The sequence below is a fragment of the Pantherophis guttatus genome, chromosome 3, assembly GCF_059756535.1.
Source record: "Pantherophis guttatus breed Tessera chromosome 3, ASM5975653v1, whole genome shotgun sequence".
NCBI classification, from domain to species: domain Eukaryota; kingdom Metazoa; phylum Chordata; class Lepidosauria; order Squamata; family Colubridae; genus Pantherophis; species Pantherophis guttatus.
The window spans coordinates 188,885,654-188,908,356 of NC_142065.1; the positions used below are offsets into that span (position 1 = coordinate 188,885,654).

General features: G+C 38.8%; 1 protein-coding gene across 3 annotated transcripts in view; it reads left to right on the forward strand.

The window, feature by feature from the left end:
* Positions 1 to 22,703, forward strand: part of CPQ (carboxypeptidase Q) — a 147,958-nt gene that overhangs the window by 117,770 nt on the left and 7,485 nt on the right. The window contains exon 8 of one of the 3 annotated variants that reach the window (XM_087891368.1): positions 19,185 to 19,656. The exons of the other annotated variants lie outside the window; for them this stretch is intronic. Coding sequence (XP_087747494.1) covers positions 19,185 to 19,255 — 71 coding nt within the window. The 3' untranslated portion in view covers positions 19,256 to 19,656. Of the gene's footprint in view, positions 1 to 19,184; positions 19,657 to 22,703 lie in introns of those variants that run through there. 3 annotated transcript variants of the gene reach the window in all.

Sequence of the window (22,703 nt, forward strand, 5' to 3'; positions counted from 1 at the left end):
GTCATTCTAATGGGATATTATTTATGCAGCCCCATCAGATAGACCAGACCAGGAAATTAACTCCACAGGAAGGCTAAAACTATTACTATTGAAAATGGCTATAATAACAAAACTTTGCAAGTCTGATAGTGCTGTATTTTTTCCTCCTCTCCTCCATATACAGTATTTTTCGCTCCATGAGATGCACTCCCCCCTCCCCGAAAAGTGGGTGGAAATGTCTATGCATCTTATGGAGTGAATATTGTGTCAGTGCCACCTGGAACAGCTGATCGGCGGTATTCCGGGAAGCTGATCCAACCGCCAATCAGCTGCTCGGTGGCGAAGGCTCCAGCATTCCCTGGCGGAGGCAGCAGACACGGTGGAGGCAGCAATGGCGGCATTTCCAGTCAGCCAGCCCACTGATCGGCAGGGCTATGGGAGGCCGGGATCCAGCTGTCGCTCAGCTGATCAGTGGTGGGCGCAACAGAGCGGAATATTTTTTTTCTCGTTTTCCTCCTCTAAACCTAGGTGTGTCTTATGGAGCGAAAAATATGGTACTTTAGTGAACTATTGAGGTGTCTGCCTGAGCTGCTTCTGAATGCTATGTTGTTCTGGAATTTTAAAAATGTTTCAGTCCTTTTGTCTAGGTAGCAGGTAGCAGTTCCTATAGGCCTGCTTTGTTAAAATCAGCTTTGTTGTTCCCTACAGCAGAGTCTGCACTGCAAGGTGGCCTAATTGGATAATTTGGAGAGTAGTATACAAAGCCAGTTTGTTTTTCCCTTCCTTTCTCCTCAGTCAAGGTGCTGCTTCTCTTTGTGCCTCTGATACTGGCATTCCTCAGTATAAAGGAAGATGCTATCCATCCATCCAGAACAAAATTACAGAGTTACAAAGACCTTGGAGGTCTTGTAGTCTGACCTCTTGCTCAGGCAGGAAGCCCTATACCATTTCAGACAAATGGTTGTCTAATCTTTTCTTTAAAACATCCAGTGTTGGAGCATTCACAACTTCTGAAGGCAAATTATTCCACTGATTAATTGTTCTGTCAGCCTAATTCTAGGTTGTCATCTCCTTGATTAGTTTCCATCCATTGCGCCATTTTTTCACTATGTGAATAGGGGGATGAGAAAAGAGCTATATTTTTTTCTAGCGGATTGAGATGATAGGTGATTTGACAGAGAGAAGGGCATCCTGAGGTCACACCTTGATGGCTTTAACTCCAAATAAAAATCTGAGATTTATTATTCAATTGACTGTAAAAGATTGTGACTTGATTACACTTCTGTTCATCTCCATTGTATGATAAAAAGTGGATTGAATTATTTCCAAATCTTACCCAGTCATAAACAGTATAAAGCAGAGCTGTTAAGCAATGCTTCTATCCATTTTTCCATGAAGAATGAAAAACATGTTTCAATGTTTTAATGTCCTGATTCTAAATAGGACTTTACTGCTGTTTGTTAAACAAGAAGATGTCAAGAGGTACAAACTGCGTGCTGGTTGCCAATGAAGTCTCACATTAAAAGCACAGGCTTTAGAAGGTTCTGTTTATCACCTCTGATCTACCTGTTTCAACATCCATAGCACGTTTTTGGGAGATGACTAATTCCAGTTTTGTCTGGTGCCAACCTTCCCTCTGCATCTGGAAAAAGGCCATTAAATTGTTTCATCTGATAAAAAAACATAGTATGTTTTATACAGTATTAGCAATGAAGGCCCTGGAAAAGATAGCCAGATCCCATGGTGTTTCTATAGCTACAAAGATCAGAATCTTGCAAGGAATAGTTTCTTTCCTGATGGTCTATGGCAGCAAAAGCTGGATTTTGATAAGCTTAATTGAAAAATATTGACGGCAGCAGCCAAAAAAGCTAATACAATCCTTGGTTGTATAAACAGAGGCATAGAATCAAAATCATGTGAAGTATTAGTACCACTTTATATATCCTTAGTACAGCCACACCTGAGATATTGCATTCAGTTTTGGTCACCATGTTACAAAAAAGATGTTGAGAAAAAGTGCAAAGAGCAACTAAGATGATTAAAGGTCTAGAGAGAAAAACATATAAAGAACGATTGCAGGATTTTGGTCTAGAGAAAGTCTAGAGAAAAGAAGGATGGGGGGGGGGATATGTTAGCAGTATTCCAGTATTTGAGAGGCTGCCATAAAGAGGAGGGGATCAACTTATTTTCCAAAGCACCAGAAGGCAAGACAAGAAACAATGGATGGAACTAATCAAGGAGAGAAGCAATCTGGAAGTAAGGAGAAACTTCCTAACAGTGAGGACAATTAACCAGTGAAACAGCTTGCCTTCAGAAGTTGTGGGTACTTCATCACTGGAGATTTTTAAGAAGAGACTGGGCAGCTACTTATCTGAAATGGTATAGGGTCTCCTGCTTGAGCAGGGGGTTGGGCTAGAAGACCTCCAAGGTCCCTTCCAGCTCTATTCTGATTGAACTTTGGGTTGGAGAAGCTCCTAAGAATACCATGGATAGCCAAGAAAAATAAGGATCATCTACAAATCAACTACATTTCTTAGTTGAGGCACAAATTATTAAGATCAAATTATCATATTTTGACATAGTATGCAAAGACCTAGATTTCTGGAGAATTTTATAATGCTGGGAAAAGTAGAGGGAAAGAGAAGAGAACAAGGTGGTTGGACTCAGTTGCGGTTGTGATGGGTACACTGTTGAAAAGCCTGAAGATCCTGGTTGGGAAAAGATGGGGGAGAAATAGTTATGTGGTCACTAAGAACTGACATCAACTTGATGACACATTTATAGTCAATTGGATCACACTTGTGTCAGAAGCACCGAGGTGCTTCTGGGCTGAAAGAATTAGCTGGTGACAACACTGTTGCCCAGGAGACGCCCAGTTGAGGGCTCCTTTCATGTCCCCGTTAAGTACCCACCAAAGTGGTACCTATTTATCCACATTTCGCTGCTTTCGAACTGCTAGATTGGCAGGAGCTGGAGCGAATGGGGGAGCTCACTCTGTCACACAGTAGCACTCAGGTTTTGAACATGGGTTTGCTGATTGTCAACCCAGCACATTCTAACCATGTGAGCCATTGTGCCCCTCACTGATCAGAATGATGCACACCCCTATAATGTCACCAGGTTTTGTTTAACAGCCAGCAAGATTCAATAGAGACTTTATTAGACATAATTTAACTTAATTAAACTTCTTTAATGTTTAGTAATAACAATAACAGTTAACCCTTTTTGTTAACTGTTCCTAGCTTTATTTATGAAGGTCTTAAAGTTTAGCATTAATAGTCTCAATGTTCAAAATGATTTACCTGAACTACGAAAGTTTCACTTCTGCTAACAGTGTTCGATTTATTTTTATTGCATTTTGTTTTATTTATTTTATTTTATTTAATGCTTTATATTAAGTAAGGCTGATCAATGAGCAAAAGAAAGTGCTTTGAGCTTCGACAATTGTGACAATTTTTTACCTAGGTGAGACCTAAAAAGAATTATTGCAGGCAGCACACACGTAGCGTATTCTGTGATTGTTCAATCATTTCACAGATTGTTTTGCAGCTTTTCCTTGCAATCCATGGTGCCCTCCTGATGGCATACTTAAAACTTTTTCTCCTCTCCACTAACAGTAGCCATCTGGCATTAGTTTCTAATAAAAATCAAATAATGAAAATTTATTATGAAAAGTTGGTGCCATGGAAAGGTTTGTTTTGACTGTGTCAGGTGTGCTACAGCTGAAAAGGTGTCACTCATAAGCTGAAAGGGAAATAACCAGTTGAACTACTTGAAAAATGAAAATATTGTATATATTCACCACTCATAACAAGAAGATGTAAAGCTGAAGAACAAGTACAAAAATCAAATGGGACTGCTTGCTGAGAATAAGAAGGTAAAGTGGCAAGACTAACAAAGGAGTCAAGATACAATGCAGATCTTTATTTCTACACTCATCATTGGAGATGTGATGGTCTGTCGAAGAATCTGTTTAGCTAATTCCCTAAAGAAAATGTATAACAGTTACATACAGCTCTTGCTTGATATTATAGAAATACTGGAAAAGATGATAGTTCTGAGATGAAATATCATACTTTTTTTCAGAAAGCATTCCAGTTTGGTTCCATTGTACTCATCCTGAACAGTTATAAAATATCATATGGAATACAGTTGCAATGTGTGGCTGTGAAAGTTGGACCATAAGAAACGCTGAGCACCAAAGAATTGAGGCCTTTGAACTATGATGCTGGAGAAGTCTCCTGCGAGTCCCTTGGACTGCAAGGCGATCAAACCGGTCCGTCCTAGAGGAGATCAACCGTGACTGCTCTTTAGAAGGCCAGATCTTGAAGATGAAACTCAAATACTTTGGCTACCTAATAAGAAGGAAGGACTCACTGGAGAAGAGCCTAATGCTGGGGAAGATTGAGGGCAAAAGAAGAAGGGGACGACAGAGAATGAGGTGGCTGGATGGAGTCACCGAAGCAGTAGGCATGAGCTTAAATGGACTCCAGAGGATGGTAGAGGACAGGAAGGTCTGGAGATCGTTGTCCATGGGGTCATGATGGAGCGGACACGACTTCACAACTAACAACAACAATGGAATAATTGAATAACACATACACCACATGATGGGCTGAACTCCTGTTCTTGCCCCAGTTCCTGCCAACCTAACAGTTTGAAAGCATGCAAATGCAAGTAGATGAATACTGTAGATGCCACTTTGGTGGAAGTGAACAGCATTCAGTGTGCCAGTATACAGTCATGCCAGACACATGACCACAGAAGTGTTTTCAGACAACACTGGCTTCCCTGGCTAGTAAACGGAGATGAGCATCACCCCCACAATCCCATGGTCGGATGCGACCATACAAGAACAAGTTGGGTTGCCAATTTGACCACAAGAATAAAGTTCTTTCTAAAATATTTATTAATTATTAATTATAAAAATATTATATTCAGGTAGTTCTCAACTTACAACAGTTCACTTCACGACCGTTTGAAGTTACAACAGCACTGAAAAAAGTAACTTAGGACCGTTTTTCACACGACCACTGTCATGTGAAATGGTCACCTGATCAAAATTGAGACACTCGGGAACTGACTCACATTTGTGACGTTTACAGTGTCCCAGGATCCCCTTTTGAGACCTTTCAAGAAGCAAAGTCAATGGGAAAACCAGATTCACTTAACAACCGTGTTTCTAATTTAACCACTGCAGTGATTTACTTAACAATTGTGGCAAGAAATGTCGTAAAATAGGTCAAAATTCACTTAACAAATGTTTCACTTAGCAACAAAAATTTGGGGCTTAATTGTGGTTGTAAGTCGAGGACTTATAATAATTATAAAAGCTACATATTTAAATCTTTCTCCTCCCATGGTATTTATGCTTTTTTTTTTTACATTCAATTAGCCATAAATAGATTTGAACTGTTTCAAATTGTTGAGTTGAACTGACTGAATTAAATTTTCCAATCAGTTTTTGCCCATGTTTCTGTGCTCCGTATTGTTTTGGTGCCTTGATTCAGGAAGTAGACTTGAGTAAAAGAATGGGTTCTCTGGATGTTCAGTCATTTGGTAAGGAAGTACACAAACAAAAATCCAACTTAGAACTAAGGAGAAATTTCCTGACAATGAGAACAATTAATCAGTGGAATGGCTGCTCTGCACAGATTGTTGGTATTCCGTCCTGGAGGTTTTAAAGGATAGATTGGACAGCCATTTGTCAGGTATGGTATAAGGCAGGGGTTTCAAACTCACAGCCTGCGGGCCAGATGCATCATGCGCCAACCATCCCCACCCCCATTTTAGCAAAGGGGGGGAAAGTCACGATACGTCACATGATGACAATGTGATGCCGTGTCAACGCTCCAAGTAATGCACCCATAGAAAGAAAACTCTGAGGCAGGCAAGTTCCTCAAAGAACTATTTATTGGATACATCATATTGTTGTCAACTCACGAAGCTCCTCTAACCTGCTCCCGAGTTGCCATAGGCAGGGGAATGGGGAATCAAGCCTCACAGCTGCATCGAGGAATTTGCACCTCAGTCAAAACAAAGCACATCCTAATTGGCCAAAGTCAAGGCCATCTCCACAGAAACCAGTAATGGCTGGAGGGAGTGACTTCTATGACCCGCAAAATTGCTTCATTGGGGAATGTGACTGATGACACACCTTGGGGGGGAAGGGGAAACAGGGTCAGAGACAAGGTGCAAACTGAGTGGGGTCAGAGTTGGTTTCACTTGGTCCGTGCCGACATGTTGCTCCTAATAAACAGCTGGATTTTTCTTGAAACTTTGCTTGAGGCTCCTGCTTTCATTAGGGCATCGGTCAGAACTCGAACAGCTGGCACAAACTAGTGAAAGCTGACTCTGAGTTTTCCCACAGCTTTCACCTAATTAAAAGCAAATGTTTTCTCCCCCCCCCCCCAGTCACTGGTCACGTTGTCCAATCCAAGTGCTGGCCAGTCGCTTGGTTACTGTCTCCTCCTCTGACCAGCCACCTCTGCAAATGTCCTTGGTTCCCACAGGAAATTTTATTTTTTTTGGCTACAAACTCCCATCTAACTATTTTCCCCCTCCCACTGGTGTGTAGCAACCCTGGGGCCTCCAAGATGGCTTCGGCCAGGTTTCCTTCAGGGTTGACAGTGAGTTTGACACCCCTGGTATAAGGTCTCCTATCTGAGAAGGGGTTGAATTAGAAGGCCTCCAAGGTCCCGTCCAACTCTGTAATTCTGTATTCTGTTTCAGATTGTGTGGATCACCTTAATTCAGACATTCAGACTGAAAAATGCATTTTGATTCCAGTTTAAAATAGAGCCTTCCTCCTGCTCATTTTCCAGAACATCAGATTTTCCAAAACATCAAATCACCACCTAGTTAACTAGTGAATGAACCATGTCAAATTTTCACAGATGGTTTTGTGAGAGGTTACAGTACTTGAAATTTGAATTGCAGGGTAGGAAAAGAAAAGAATTGGTCTTGTCATGTCTGCTTTTCTCATTTCCACTCCCAAAATTGCTTTCCCCCCCAAATAAGCTATTCCCTATTTCCTCTTCATCCTTGTTTGAATGGATATATGTCATTTTGTTCTATGAAAGCTTAAAGTCATACAATCTTGGTTGAATGATGAGTGTGTTTATAACAGCAATTTAATACAATATAATACATGTAAAAAAAAATCCCCCAGAAAAATAGATTCGAACTCAGACAGATTTGTACCAATGGCAAAATAGCTCAGAAGCTGGGGGAACACAACTTCAGTAATTTTTTAACTTATTTATTTAAACAAATTTGTTATGACTGCTCATTCCAGAAGACTAGGTGACTTACAAAATCAAATGAACAATTACAAGCAGTTTTTAAAAGACATTGAACAATGTCTTGAAATGATAGTCCAGACTAAAAAAACCCATACCAATAAAAAGATGATACAAAACAGAATAGAGTTCCACAGACACACAACCTTCAGGCCTAGGAACAGAGCTGGGTATGAAGGGCCTTCCAGACCTCAGCAGAGTGGATGGCAATTGTATCTTGGGGTGGGAGGGTATGCTGCTCCAAATTGAGGAACACAACTCTGTATAGGTACATAAACTACCCTTTCAACTTTTCCAGTCATATTGTGAGTCATGTCTTATGGCCTGAGCATATTTTTCTCTACTTAGAAAATAAACTGATTTCAGGATAGGTAGGTATCCTTTAATGCAGGGATCTCCAACCTTGGCAACTTTAAGACTTGTGGACTTTAATTCCCAGAATTCTGGGAGTTGAAGTCCACAAGTCTTAAAGTTGCCAAGGTTGGAGACCCTGCTTTAATGTACAGTGCTTACAGGACTTCCTCCTAGAGTCATCCATTGTTCTTGAAATATGTCTGTGTGTGTCTCTGACAGGATCTCAGATACAAGGATCATTGGGTAGGGAGATAGATGACAAAGGAAAAGAAAATGAGTGCTGTCTTAGAAGTTGCCACTTCAGATTCCCAAGAACCTGATATGAATGGAAATTTCATGGATAGACCTCCTGGTCTCTCTAGTTGATGGATGCTATACAATCATTGGGTGAAGGGAAGGGAGAGTTAAGAGAAAAAAATCTCAAAGAGGCATTCTGGCCAAAATATTCTGACTGAATGACCTACCAGTTTAAATCAGATTTAGTGGGAAACAAGCAGGTATTGTTGGAAAAAGTAGGTGTGCCAAATTTAACCCAAACAAAGCTATAGTAATACATCAACAGAATATACCAGTACTTAAACTAAATAAAATTTAGTTTTATTCAACAGCCGACGTCTTTTTTGAAGAGCTGAAGAACTCTTATAATCAGGCAATCTTTTACAGATATAGATACATGAAACTACAAAAATGCTGTTTTTAATTTAATTTAAATAGTCCACAGTATGTACATATGGGTGGTCTTTTCCTGTCTACCAAATGCAAACCAAATGTAGTGAAACTCAAAAAAAAAAATCAATTAAATCTGAAGGCTTTTAATTTGTATAGATTGTCAGTCCTATAAGACAGAACTTCATTAGCAGGAAGTGCTCCTCAATCAATTTCCATCAATTTTTCTTTCATTTCTGAACTTCAATTGCTTAAAAAATATATTTACTACTCCACATGTATTCTAACCAACAGGCTCTGCTCAATGCATGAGTTGAGAACACATTGTGCATGCAGCTGTAAAGGAATCTGACTTGCTTGATGCTCTTTGGTAGGAAGTGCCAGAATTTCAAGTAGACAGACATTCTAGTATTCCCTGAAAATAATCAAGACAGTAGGTGAATAATAATAATAATAATAATAATAATAATAATAATAATAATAATAATAATACCAATGGAATTGCAAAAAAGTGTGCTACTTGGAACATAGTACATCTTAAGAAGGTACTTGGTTGATACCTAGGACACTGGCAGCAACCCATATCAACCATTAGCACTAGTCAATGGTATTTGTGATGCCTTTTTGAATGTTCAGTTGACTGAGTTTCATATTTAATGAATAAAGATGATGATGATGATAATAATAATAATAATAATAATAATAATAATAATAATAATAATAAATAATAATAATAATAATAATTTGATACCTAGGACGCTGGCAGCAACCCGTATCAACCATTAGCACCAGTCAATGGTATTTGTGATACATTTTAAATGTCCAGTTGACTGAGTTTCATGTTTAATGAATAAAAGAGATAATAATGTCAAATAAGTTCTGAAGTGCAATGTAACTTGATGAAAGAGCAGGGTCCTCTGTAAGACTATAGGAGGGATGGAGGGATAGAGCGATGGAGGGAGGAGGGATGGAGGGATGGACCCACATTCTCATTGCACAATCTATTTCATGAAACTATTCTTTTATTCTTTTATATTCTTTACTTCAATTGAAATGCAATGAAATTTAAAAAATCTTCTTTAGGACTGAAAACAGGCTTCAGCATAGCCCTAATTAAGCTTTCATACCTCTCAACATTCCCAGATAGACCAGACAGGAAATACAACCACATATGCTAATTCTACTTTATCTTAAGGCTACATTAACAGAATCTTGCAAGTCTGAAATTACAAATCTCCTTCTGTTTTCTTTACATCTGGAGAACTTTCTGAGCCTCTTTCTCCACCATAATATAGTTGCGGGCTATGGCCTTTCTTATCTGCCTTATTCCCTTATTCCCTAGGCAGCATCTTTTCCACCATCTCCAAGGAACTTACTAATACTTAACTAAGTAACAGACAACACTCTTGTCTAATTTGCAGCTGCTTGTTTCCGAGGTAGTTCTTCACAGTGCATTCATATTGCTTTTAGTAATCCATGGAGACAGCATGAGCTCAAAAATTCAAAATAAGTTTCAGCGTTTTTATTTAGTTAGCAAGCAGTGATACCATTACAAAGAGCAAGACAAAACCCTGTTAAATTTAACAAGTCAGAAATTGTTCTCATATTTCTGAGTATAAGAATTCTTTTTCTTTTCTTTCTTTCTCGTTCATTCATTCATTTTTTAATTATACTCCATTTTTATTCTGTTTATAAATAAAGAGGTGAGCATATGTAATATTCCTTCCTTATCCTATTTTTTCCCATAACAACAACCCTGTGAAGTAGGTTAGGCTGAAGTAGATGACTGGCCCAAAGTCACCCAGTTGGCTTTGATGTCTAAGGCAGGACTAGATCTTTCTGTCTCTTGATTTCTAGCCTGATGCCTTAATCACTATATCAAACTACCTCTATCTAATGTTGTATGCTATAGCTACACCATCCAAATAGGAACCTGAAAATTACAGAAGCAGAGAAGATTATTTATGAATCAATTGTTAACAGGCATAAAATTACATATGGATGATTATTTATTTCTTTGTGTATTATGAATTTGTGTATTTTTTGGTGTTCCAGTCATTGGTCTCTAAGAGGCTTCCATCAACAATAATGAAAGATTATCATCTTTTATTGAAACTAAAATTTTAGGTACAAGTATATATGTATGAGAATCTCTTCTTTTTCTTCTCATTTTCTTTTCCTATTCTGTTTAATTAAATGAATAAAAAGGTTAGAAAAAAGACACAGATAAAGTGAGAAAGGGAGATTCAGCCGTATTGTTGGTATTGGTACCTGTTTAATTATGTCACAGATGGGTCTTTTAAGACTGTTCAGAACTCTGATGAGTACAACCAATCTAGCTTCTTAATAGTATGATGGCTGGGTTACATAATGCGTTATCTAATATCAGGCTTGGTGATTGGTCAATTCTCTTCAGCCCACCTGAAAGGATCTTGGAAGTTTGCAGGATTATTGTTAGGTTTCTCCTGATAAAAACCTGGTTCTTTTTCTAAGAAGCTGCTGACAGTGCTTGAGATATTTATCAATCTGGTTCATTTCCATCCCATGCAATAAATATTGTTTTCAGTCCTATTTCCATATCTGGTCAGGTTAAACTCTGTCATTAACTGCACAAGTAGTTTATATAGTCACAACTTCCTTACTGTACTGTAGCAATTGCAGATATGTCACAAATCAGATAAACAACTTACAAATAACTATGACTGACATGAAGCCTGAAACAGTAGTTTGACCCTTCATATTATTTACCTGTAGCCAAGCGATAATCAATGCATAGACTATTCAATAGTACTCCTGAAGCCATGCTATACAAACACAGCTATCTTATATAGGACAAGCTACTGAAGGCTACATTAATGGGATGCACAGTAAAAGTCTGTTCTCCAGAGACTCATTAAAAACATTAATTTAGTCTCCCGGCAGCTCATGGTCTTCTGAATAGCACTTCTGCCCATAAGGGGAGCAGAAACTGGGTTTTGCAAATCCTTTGAAAGAAGTCATTTGGAGCTGTAGAGTTCTGTTTGGGTAGCCAGCTAGATACAGGCTATAGAGTTGCTTTTGATTTGAGCAACTTTATGAATCTAATAAATAAAATAGCTTCATGGAAACATTTTCCCAGACAAAGTGGCTATGTGTGCACATGCTTTCTGAAGCCACCATAGAAACTTTTGAAGTAGTTTTTTTTTTTTTTAAAGAAAGACATGGCTGCTTTGAGGATTCTAGAAAAGATGTTTAAAGGATGTTGAATCATTTCCTTCCTATTATGAAAAACAGAATCAAATCCTGGTGAGTGACTAAGAGTAGAAGTATACCATTTCTACCCATTCCTCTCTTTTATTTTGAGACTGGAAAAACTGTGACAAGATACAAACATAAAGCTAGTCTAAATCTACTTGGGGATTCCGGAACATCCCTAAGATTACAGGTCTTTGGTATGAAGCCAGGCCATGGAGAAGCCAATAATACTGAAGGTGAGCAGTTCATTGTAGCAAGAATGAGGTTATTAATGCTGAGCAACTCCCTTTTCCACAAGGGAACTTCTGTAGTTTAAGGGCACAATAGCTCTATGACCTTCCATTCACCCTTTCTACTCAGGCAATATCTCCTTTCAGTCTAATCCATTTTAAATTGCTACATTCACTGGAAGAGAAGAGAAGCCATAATTTCCTCTCTCAAAATGACAAGTACCATTAACAGAATAAAAGGAAGGTTGTCTAGAACGATTTAATACCACTGCTCACAGGGATATTTATTTATAACATTTTTATCTTATCCTTACTCACCATCACACCAAATTCTGAAAAGCAGCCCCTGGAGACAGAACTCACTTTAGACGGTGATTTACACAACCCTAATCCTGTAAAGATCTAGAAAATCTCTCCAGTTGGTTTTCCCAATAGAACTCACTGAAACGTATGCCAGAGGTGGATAAATTTTAGTCTTCCAAATGTGGCTAAATTATTTTACTTACGTATTCATTTAGTCCTTCATTCAGTTTAGACTCCAGGTGACTCTGGGCATTAAAAATTAGGTGCATTTAAAATGTTTATATCATATTTAGAGAGATAAAACTCTAAATAATAATAAAACAACCTATAGGGGCTCATCCACTTTACCCCAAGACTGGGAGAATTTTCAATCTTTTCAATGACTTTCTGAATATCATTACATCTTAGCATCCTCACCTGAAATGATAAGAGGAAAATGTCAGCAACAATTGAAAAATAATCACAGCATCCTACTATTGAACAGTGAGAATTGTTGTTTACTACAAAGACTAAATAAGGATTTCAGCAATAATTGAAAAGATCACAGCATATCACCACTGAACAGCCAGATTTGTTGTTTATTACAAAGACTAAATAGGGATTCCTGGTGATAAGAATATAGTATTAGTTCTCTGGATCCTTCTACTAGAGACATACAAGTGGTGATATAGTATTAATTCTTTGCATCTCCTCTGTTTAATGGTGTCTCTTTATAGCACTTCTTCACCAACATCTTACAGGTGATGGTTTATCCCTTCAACTATCTTTCCAAAATCAAATTAGGTGTAGTAGTTAAGATGATGGGACTAGGTCTGGAAAGATTTGGTTATAAGCCTACCCTCAACCGCCAAAGAAATAAAAATAAAAATGGAGAGGTTCTCTGCATTAAGGACTTGCCTTCATATATATGGGTGGGCTTCCAGCTATAAGTGATCTGAACCCTTTGTATTAAAAAGTATTTTACATTTTCATCCTGGACTTTTCAAGGCTGGATCATGAAACAGAAATAATAGAGTACAGTAAATGACCAAAAGTTCCTGGCAGCCTTACAGTGCTTTCATCCCTAAACACACATTTACGGTTCTTGCATTATAGGGTAGAAGATTGGACTATTACTTCATTAAGCCTACTAAAATACTTTTATCTTGCTTCTGAAAAGCATGGAGGATTGGCGCCATCTGTACTTTTGGGGTTCCATATAAATTTTTTTCTTCTTTACTATATAACCCCAAACTATGTCCCAAACTCATATTTGTTTGAAACAGCAAATATTTATCCTGAAACCACAGTTTAATAGAAAAGTTCTAATTTCAAGAATCCAATTTCCACATTACTTTTTACTACCATTTATATGTGTTTGGGATTTAAACTTGGTGAGAATGCTGGAATTTTGTAGTCCTAAAATACCAAGTATTTCTTATTTGCGGTGTGTGTTTCAACAGATTGCAGTCTGTACTGCTTTCCACCACAGCTTCCACAAGTGTTGTGCATGTCACTGTGTTTGTGTGTGTAAAAACAACTTACATTAACCAGAAATTCCAAAATCACCTTTCATCTGGCTGAGCTGTCCAATTTCATTTTCTGCAACACTAATAGAGCTTCACTTCCTATTTCTAAATGAACTCAGCGTTGCAGGTTATGGGAAGAATCATTAATGTTTTTCCCAGACACCGCTGAATAATCAACATTGTCATTTTTGGACTTTGCTGATTTACTTACCAACTCTGGAAAAATTTAAACTTGTGTGAATCCTGGTCATCCTTTAAACAAATCTGACATTTCTTTCATGATGAGCCAAATAAACAGCACTAACACCCTAATTGTTACTATTTATACATGGAAGTATTTATGACTAATGAAGAGAATCTGGTTCTGTTCTATTAGTAGTTACCTTTGAAACTAGAGAACATAATATATACAGGTTTTTTTAATAACTGTAATGAACCATGTGTATGCAACTCTGTGTGTGGTTCTGTATCTAAGTATTTTACATGCAACTGTCTATTATATACACATGCATACATATGCAGAATGTGTGGGGGATGGGGGGGAGAGAAAATGAAAGAGAGAGAAATAAACACATTAAGTAGTGGGTCTCTCTGATGTAAGCACTGTCCTGCAATTATAAAACACTGCATATTGCATATTTGTTACAGCAATTGTCTTTCAACAATTATCATGGCTAAATATTCTGGCTGCTGGACCTCAAAAAGATTTCCCAGCTAGAAAAAGCAGCAGGACTACTGAAAAATTCTGAATCATTGTTTAAAATGTTTAAACAATGTTTAAAAGAGATAAGATATGTATATGTTGTATGTTATGTGAATGTCATATATATGTTATAATAAAACTACAAAAAAAAAGTTCTGAATCATTTAAAACTTTACATTACCATCATAAGTCATTGGAAAAACCAAGACATTTTAAGGATTGCATATTGAATTTAATAACTGCTTGTGTATTATGAGAAATTTCTCTTGAAGGGAAATTATTCTTAACCTCCCAACCATTGTCAGAGAGCTGGTCTATATATTTTGCTAACATTCCCGTACCTTATATAACAATCTGATCTTCTCCAGGTCATTACCAGATCAGATTAAGGTTATAATTTTATTTCCAATAATATCTCTTGAAGTGTCAGAAGGATTTGGAATAAAGACAGTCCTTTAAAGGAGTCATAAGATGCCAAATCAATTTTTAAAAACTAACTAATTATTAATTTATTGGTTTACTCGTATTCATCCTATAATGCAAGTTTCTTCAGAAGCTCACAATCAAAGCATAAATCTAAAATAGTATTAAAATCCAAGTAGAGCCCAAATATTAAATTGTAGTGGACCTCACAGGGGCCGTGCAAAGCCCCCCCCCAGCTCCATTTTCACTGGCAGAGTCCTTCACTGCTTCCAGGGTGGCCCTATGGGGCAGATCTAAGCACACCGCAGCCCACGGGCCTTGAGTTTGACACTCCTGTTTAAGAGCTTCAAAAAAATCAAACCAGCACTAAAATTGGACAGAGAAGGCAACTGATGCAATCCATCTAACAAAACACGGGAATATCATGACTTAGCTGTTTGCCAGGCAACCCTGTTATGTACAAACTGCAGTTTCAGCACCACTTTTTAAAGGCAGCAGCTATATACAATTTATGTCCTAGATTGAGATTACCATGATATGAACCTACTCATAATTTTCCCATTTCTTTTCTTCCATTAAATTGGGTCAATTTCTTGGAGACTGCCTGGACACGTCCCTGCAGTTTTCTTGGCAATGCCTTTCAGAAAGTGTGCCTCCTTCCTAGAGCTGAAAGAAAATGACTGCCCCAAGCCTTGGTAGTACAGTGGTCTAAAGCACCCTGTTATTAAGACCAGCTGCCTGCAATTACTGCAGGTTCGAATCTCGCCAGGCTCAAGGTTGACTCAGCCTTCCATCCTTTCTAAGGTAGGTAAATTGAGGACCCAGTTGTGGGGGCAATAAGCTGACTTTGTATAAATATACAAAAGGATGAAGGCTATTGCTTAGCACATTGTAAGCCGCCCTGAGTCTCCGGAGAAGGGCGGCATATAAATCAAATTTAAAAAAAAAAAAAAAAGGTCACCCTCCTGGTTTTGGGCTAAGATGGGACTCCTGTCTCCAGTTTCTCTGACTTAACCACTTATACAAAACTAGCTCTAAGTCTTACCATAATCAGCACTGGTGATGCTATCTAGTTGGGGATGAAACATCTGCAAGCAAAATACAAACACCAAGGACTCCACAGTTCAACGCTGTTCTAAATAGGTTCTGTCAGCATTGTAATATTTTTCTGGGCTATGCTTTTCTTCTCTGGAGATTTATTTAGTTTGCCCTTCTTATAGATTTCTCTCTTTTTTTCATCTGTTTGGCATCTGATTGGGACATAGAACTGGATAAGAGAAGACTGTGGTGTGATCCAACATAGATCTTATGTTCTAATGAAAAGGAGAATGAGAAGGGAGGGAGGAGAGAAAATATTCCCAGCCAAACTGCTTCAACAGTACCAATTGTACTCCTAACCTTAATATTATAATTTAAGAATAAAATAAATGGTATTCATGGGACCCAAGTGGTGACCATGATCTCACACGCTTTCATATATAACTTCCACATGGTTTTAACTAGTAATGCATGACTGAATCACTCCTGTTATCCTTATTAGGAATAAACTGGCTGACTAAACATTTTAATTCACATTTCCCAGCTTACATCCAGACCTCTATCATTCTCAACTCCCCACCACAAACTGAAAGTCCAAAATTCTGGAAGCAGAATTTGGGGACTTAATTTCTGGAAATGCTACAAAAAGGTTGGCATATTTTCTTTAGCATTTCATCAGCTTCATCAGAACTGCACAAACTTCCCTAAACCACCCACATGGCAGGAGTTTGCACATCTGACAAACTATATGCTATGGAGCAGTTTCAATTGCCTAACACTTAGAGAACTAAGAAAAAATGCTAAATCTGTTTAATGCATACACAAAACAAACAAAAATAACTTGTTTTCATTGGAAGAACATATATTAAGTTGTTTTGAACTTTTGAAAATTTGAAATTCACACGAGCCTTGGGGAATGGTGCAAGTTCCCTGGCAGCAGTGGTGGGTTCCTCCCGGTTCGGCCGAGCCGGTAGCGGTGACGATATGACGTCACCGAACCGGTTCTCTCCCCCCCTCCCACCCACGTTATTCTTACCTTTTATTTGGTCCCACCCCCAATCTATTGCTGCCTCCTGAGTCCCAGCTGATGACTAGAGGGAGAAAAACTGTTTAAACTCTTGCTGCGGGGCTTCAAAGGGCCGTCCTTCAGCTGATCAGTGTTAAAAGCAAACAAATGAATCGGGTCGTAAGTGTGAGGACTGGTCGTAAGTGCGAGAACCTTCCAGAAATGACTGACCAGTTAGCCACGCTCACCTAGTCACATGACCTCCAAGCCACACCCACAAAAGCCACGCCCACAGAACCAGTAGTAAAAAAATTTAGAACCCACCCCTGCCTACCGTTTCCCAAGATCTGTGCAATCTGCTTACTCTCAGGGGGTGTTTTCTTTCTGTTGACAGGCTCCTGTGGCTTACCTGAGGCTGCTCCAGGTCAGACCACTTCTTTGTTCTTGAAGCAGCTTCAAAGGATGCTCATGTGCACACTAAAACCACACAAAATTGCCCCCATTCTTGCATGATCTTGGGGAGTTCCAGAGGCCCTGCAAGAGCTTGGGTCCTCTCACACAACTTCCAGAGGTTCTGGAGGCTACCCAGAAGCACCCCTATTCTCTTCCAGACTCCACAGACTCCAAAAAATGTGTGAGAATTGGGCATGCTAGTTATTGACAGGTATGGGTGAACATACCCAAAATGTGATAGCGTGTCACCTTTGACAAGTATGTCATAGCTCATCATCATTGAGGTAGGAAAATGTACAGCCACAGTTGGCATTATTTTCCCCCCAAGCTGAAGGAAATGCACTTCTTGAAAGCAGCACTACTACAAGGGAGAAGAAGGAAACTATTTTACCACCTTAGATACTCTCATGTTAAGAAACTTTTTTCTGCTCCATCACCCATATCTGGTCTTCATATCTCAGTCTCAGCTATGAGTTATGTCATTCCTCAACACTAGATGCAAGAACTATGCACAGACTGAGTTAGAAAGACCCAAGGTGGATGGTGAGGATAGATGTGGTTGTATCTGCAGCCTTTTCTATCCACTGCTATGCTAGGGTCAAACATGTATTGAATAGTAACATCAAAACGTCTTCACAGCATCTTGAATCTTTTAAAAAGTACCTATTTCAAAGCTACTAGAGGAATAGGGGAGAATAGCGACTAGGTTGTGGTCAATACATGATTTGCTTAATTTATTACCCTTCCTTAGGGAGATAGATAGAATTCTGCCATGAATTCTCGTGAAATGAATTGTGATATTTCTCGTCTACGAGCCTTGGGGAATGGTGCAAGTTCCCTGGCAGCAGTGGTGGGTTCCTCCCGGTTCGGCTGAGCCGGTAGCGGTGACGATATGACGATATGACAGTTGTTAGCATCAGAGAAAACCAGCAAACATTTGTCTTTGGTGAGGAAAAGACCCACAAACTAACAATTGCAACTGATTGATTTGATTATTATGTTGTCCTTAAGCTGCCAAATCGTCAGTGAACCAATTTAACACACGTTTGTCTTTAGTCAAGTACAATTATGTAAAGCAGGCTGCAAGAAATTAGTAATTGTCACGCAGCAAATTTCGACATTTAGTTTTGACCGTCTTTGCTGGGACTTGCTGAGTAAACAGAACATTAGCAAACAAAAACAACCCCTAAAAGAAGAATGAAGAGATTCAAGGATATTCAAAAGACTCGCATGTTCATGAAGTCTTATCTGTGACAAAATGCTCCATCTATTGGTTTATTGCTGTGACATTATGAACTGGTTCCCTTCCAACTGTGCATTTTCTAAGTAGATTCTATAAAATGCTGAGGTCCAGGCTTTTTCTAAAAGGAAATGCAGTCTTTTATTTCACAGAATGAAATAAAAATTGTGACACAGAGCATTTTTGCACACCTTATTTTGGAGAAAAATGAGTTCTAAACCAGAAGGCGTTCCAAGTAGGTGGAACAGGGGTGGGTTCTAAATTATTTTACTACCGGTTCTGTGGGCATGGCTTATTTTGTGGGTGTGGCTTGGAGGTCATGTGACTAGGTGGGCGTGGCTAGCTGGTCAGAGTCATTTCTGGAAGGTCCTCACACTTACGACCAGTCCTCGCACTTACGACCCAACTCATTTGTTTGCTTTTAACACTAATCAGCTGTAGGACGGCCCTTTGAAGCCCCGCGGCAAGAGTTTAAACAGTTTTTTTCCCTCTAGTCATCAGCTGGGACTCAGGAGGCAGCAATAGATTGGGGGTGGGACCAAATAAAAGGTAAAAATAACGTGGAGAGGTGGGGGGGTGGGAAGGCGGGGGGGAGAACCGGTTCGGTGACGTCATATCATCACCGCTACCGCTCGGCCGAACCGGACCGAACCGGGAGGAACCCACCACTGAGGTGGAACCAGCATCTATGTAGCCCTGGTTTGATGCTGCTGTTTTGTTTTTGTTGTTATTGTTGTTGTTCATAGAAGAGAAGAGAAGAGAAGAGAAGAGAAGAGAAGAGAAGAGAAGAGAAGAGAAGAGAAGAAGAGGAGAATAACAGAGTTGGAAGGGACTTTGGAGGCCTGCCAGTCCAACCCCCTGCCCAGACAGGAAGCCCTACACCATTTCAGACAAATGGTTATCCAATCTCTTCTTTAAAACTTGCGGTGTTGGAGTATTCACAACTTCTGGAAGCAAGTTGTTTCACTAATTAATTGTTTTGTCATTTAGTTCTAGGTTGCTTCTCTCCTTGATTAGTTTCCCTCCATTGCTTCTTGTGATGGCCTCAGAATGGCTTGACTCCTTCTTCAATTGCATGGTCAGCCAGTTGTTTAAACTGGATTTGAAACATTTATCCAACCCAATCATCTAGGACAAGCAAATGTTATTGTCTGATGATATTATAGATATTGTTGCCGGATGTGAGCTGTTCTAAGTAAAACTATCTTTTGCAACTGAGTGATGGTGATTTTGTCAATGTTGAGGGTGTTCAAGTCATGCACAATTATTTTGGGATTGCACCCAAGGCACCTCTTACTGTTGGCACTATTTTTCTTTCTTTTGCCACAATTGTTCCATTTCTATTTGCAAATCTTGGTATTTTGTGATTTCTCCTGTTCTTTCTCTCCTCTTCTGATCTCTTCAAGTACTGCCACATCAACTATCTAATTTTTTTTTGTCTTTCATACTGAGAGTAAGTCTAGGGCAGGGGTGAAATGCTCCCGGTTTGGACCGGATCGCCCGATCCGGTAGTGATAGAGGCGGGTGGTTCGGAGAACCGGTAGCAAAAATCCCTGCCCCCCCCCCCATTGCTCAGCTGAGCCGCGCAATCATCAGAGGCTTTTTAAAATTATTTTTAAAAGCATTTTTTCTACAATCTCGTAGGCCGAAGAGGTTATAGAAAAAATGCTTTTAAAAGTAAAAACAAAGCCTCTGCCGATCAGGCAAGTCAGCTAGGATCGTCAGAGGCTTAAAAAAAAAAGAAAAAGCTTCTGCCGATCAGGCAAGTCAACTGTGATGGTCAGAGGCTTTAAAAGCATTTTTTTAAACAATTTCTTCAGCCGAAGAGGTTTTTTTTTTTTTTTTTTGCTTTAATTTATATGCCGCCCTTCTCCGGAAACTCAGGGCGGCTTACAATGCATTAAGCAATAGCAATAGGTTGTAGAAAAATGGTTTTAAAAGTTTTTTTTAAAAAGTTGGCCACGCCCACTCAGTCATATTACCCCCTCCCCCCAAGCCACGTCCACAGAACCGGTAGTAACAAAATTTACATTTCACCCCTGGTCTAGGGCGCTATGTGGCACAACATTATAAAAGAAAAAAGCTGAAAAGTAACAAAAACATCTGTAAAACAAAACAAAAACATATTTAAAGACATACATGTGTTAATAAACTGAAACGTGATTCATTTCATTCATCAATAGCTCATCTATATTAATCAATTCTGCAAACTACTGAGCAGTTGACTCATTTGTTTGCCTTTCCATGCCAAACAGAAAGTCTTTTGACTGTAAGCCCGCCCTTTTTTTTTTGTTCAGAAGTCAACTCCCATCTGATAAAGATAGAATATAAGCACCTGGAAATATTAAATCTCAAATTAATTTTGCTTCCATAATTGTGTCTTAATGAAATGGAACAATATATTTAAATAAAGCAATAACTTCGCTGAATCTTCAACAACATAAATGCAGTGAGGTCATTTTTACAGTGTTATTTCTTCTTGAAAAGGATATCACCTAAAATTCCATCATTATTATTATTTTTAAAAAATCTTCTGTTTTATTAGTTTAAGTAAAACTTGCATGTCTTACTGGCCCTGGTTAATTTTGCAAAGTTAAATACGCTCTGACCTGATTAATCCTTAACTGAGATGCCACCAAGAATTTCAGGAGTTTTAGGGTAGATTGAGCATCTCAAGGCAACCGTACTTCAATATTGTTGACCGAAAAAAGTCTACATAGATGTCTGCCTAAATTCTGCAGGAATTACTGTATATTTTGGAGTATAAGACACCCCTAAAAGGGGGTGAAAATTTAGGTGCGTTTTATACACCGAATGTAGCCCCGCCTACCCACCGGCCCCCATCCTTTAGCCTCTGCTGCAGCAAACAGCAAGAAAAAACAGCTCCTTTCAGCGTCAGCACAGCCTAATTAGCACAAAATGATTGGATTGGCCTCCTGACTCTCAGCTGTTTTGCTCTCAGCTGTTTTGCGCAGGGCTCTGCTGCTTGCTGCAAGGAGGTAAATTGCTGCAATAGATTTTTTTTCCCTTGTGCTAATCAAGCTATGCTGAAAATGAAAATGAAAGTAAAGCAGTCTGTTTTCTATTTTGCTGCAACGAGGCAAAATTGCTGAGGCAGAGGGAGATTTCTTTTTCTTCTTTTCCTCACCAAAAAAGGTAGGTGTGTCTTATACTCTGAAAAATACGGTAATATATTTTAGCTAAATAGAGTTAAAAAAGAAGGAAACTTTCAAGATGTTAGGAAATTTTAGGGACTGCATCTGGGTTGTAAAAGGAAAATGAAAAGAGTGGACAAAAGTTCTCAACTCTCTGCAATATGGCAGCTTCAAAGGACTAAGTTACTTAAAAGAAATTTTAGAAGTAGCATGTGAATCAAGAAGAACAAGACTGGGAGGCAGAGAAATGTCAAATCTCTGGAATTCTGACCAAAGCTTTGGCACTTTGACTAAACATCAAAGTGTTCAACATAAATTATAAATAATAAGAACCAATCATCCCTACAGTGAATGGCCAATAGGGCATTGTGTGTTAAAGTATATCAATATGTGCAAAATAAATGAAACATCAATTGATCAAAGACAGCAGAGTAGATTGAATGGCATGCAATTGGCATTCTAACTGGTGGAGAGTTCTGTATTCATAGTACAAATGATGATATCATTTGTACTAGGCATTAGTACATCGGTATAGTATTGCCTATACCAATTCACCTCTTTCACCTTGATCCAATAACTAGGGCTGTGGAAGATATATTGGGAGCTGAAGTTTCCCAAGACAGGAATGTAAGTTATGACAAAAAACAACTACCATCTAGTACCAAGCCTGACAAATGCAGAGCAAGGTGTTTGTAAATATATGGGAAATGCTGAATATAAATCACAGTGGAATGCATCCTCATGGTCACAGAAGGCAATCAGTTGTTTAAAATCAGACCTGTCAAACTGGCGGTCCATGGTCACACATAGGCCACGCCCACCCTGGATCCACAAAGGGAAAAAAAACATCACGATAAGTCACGATACGTCACGTGACACGATCGAGTTTGACACCTGTACTTTAAGTGGTTTCAACTCACATGGAAATACTCAGTACACTGGTTTGATTGGATTGGTTATTATTTGGTTGTTTTCGTCCAGGCTGCCTATGGAATTGAGATTTTAACAGTTTTTATTGTTTCATATTTGTAAATAACCCAGAGTTTATGGGACTGAGTAGCTGCAATAATAAATAATTAAAAATAAGAAAATATATTTCTAAACAAATAC